The sequence below is a fragment of the Coccomyxa subellipsoidea genome (assembly GCF_000258705.1).
Source record: "Coccomyxa subellipsoidea C-169, whole genome shotgun sequence".
NCBI classification, from domain to species: Eukaryota; Viridiplantae; Chlorophyta; class Trebouxiophyceae; family Coccomyxaceae; genus Coccomyxa; species Coccomyxa subellipsoidea.
Window position 1 is genome coordinate 2,985,001 of NW_005178039.1, and position 881 is coordinate 2,985,881.

Here is an 881-nt window from a genome sequence, read left to right on the forward strand (position 1 = left end):
CAGCCGGCAGAATCCTGCTCCAGGGGGCAGTCCGGCACTGCCGGCGTGCCGGCAGAATCCTGCTCCAGGGGTAGTCCGGCACTGCCGGCGTGCCGGCAAATCCTGCTCCAGGGGTAGTCCGGCACTGCCGGCGTGCCGGCAAATCCTGCTCCAGGGGTAGTCCGGCACTGCCGGCAGCCTGCAGAATCCTGCTCCAGGGGCAGTCCGGCACTGCCGGCGTGCCGACAAATCCTGCTCCAGGGGTAGTCCGGCGCTGCCGGCAGCCTGCAGAATTCTGCAGAAGGGGCAGTCCGGCACTGCCGGCGTGCCGGCAGAATCCTGCTCCAGGGGTAGTCCGGCACTGCCGGCAGCCTGCAGAATTCTGCTCCAGGGGCAGTCCGGCACTGCCGGCGTGCCGGCAGAATCCTGCTCCAGGGATAGTCCGGCACTGCCGGCAGCCTGCAGAATCCTGCTCCAGGGGCAGTCCGGCACCGCCGGCATGCCGGCAGCCGGCAGAATCCTGCTCCAGGGGGCAGTCCGGCACTGCCGGCGTGCCGGCAGAATCCTGCTCCAGGGATAGTCCGGCACTGCCGGCAGCCTGCAGAATCCTGCTCCAGGGGCAGTCCGGCACCGCCGGCATGCCGGCAGCCGGCAGAATCCTGCTCCAGGGGGCAGTCCGGCACTGCCGGCGTGCCGGCAGAATCCTGCTCCAGGGGTAGTCCGGCACTGCCGGCGTGCCGGCAAATCCTGCTCCAGGGGTAGTCCGGCACTGCCGGCGTGCCGGCAAATCCTGCTCCAGGGGTAGTCCGGCACTGCCGGCAGCCTGCAGAATCCTGCTCCAGGGGCAGTCCGGCACTGCCGGCGTGCCGACAAATCCTGCTCCAGGGGTAGTCCGGCGCTGC

The 881-nt window shown here is 70.0% G+C and overlaps 1 protein-coding gene across 1 annotated transcript in view; it reads right to left on the reverse strand.

The window, feature by feature from the left end:
- Nucleotides 1–619, reverse strand: part of COCSUDRAFT_40797 (hypothetical protein) — a gene marked incomplete at both ends in the record, with an annotated part of 1,137 nt that extends 518 nt beyond the window's left edge. Inside the window, one exon of the mRNA XM_005650097.1 lies at nucleotides 1–619. This exon is cut by the window's left edge and continues 518 nt beyond it. Coding sequence (XP_005650154.1) covers nucleotides 1–619 — 619 coding nt within the window.
- Between the last annotated feature and the right edge of the window lie 262 nt (nucleotides 620–881).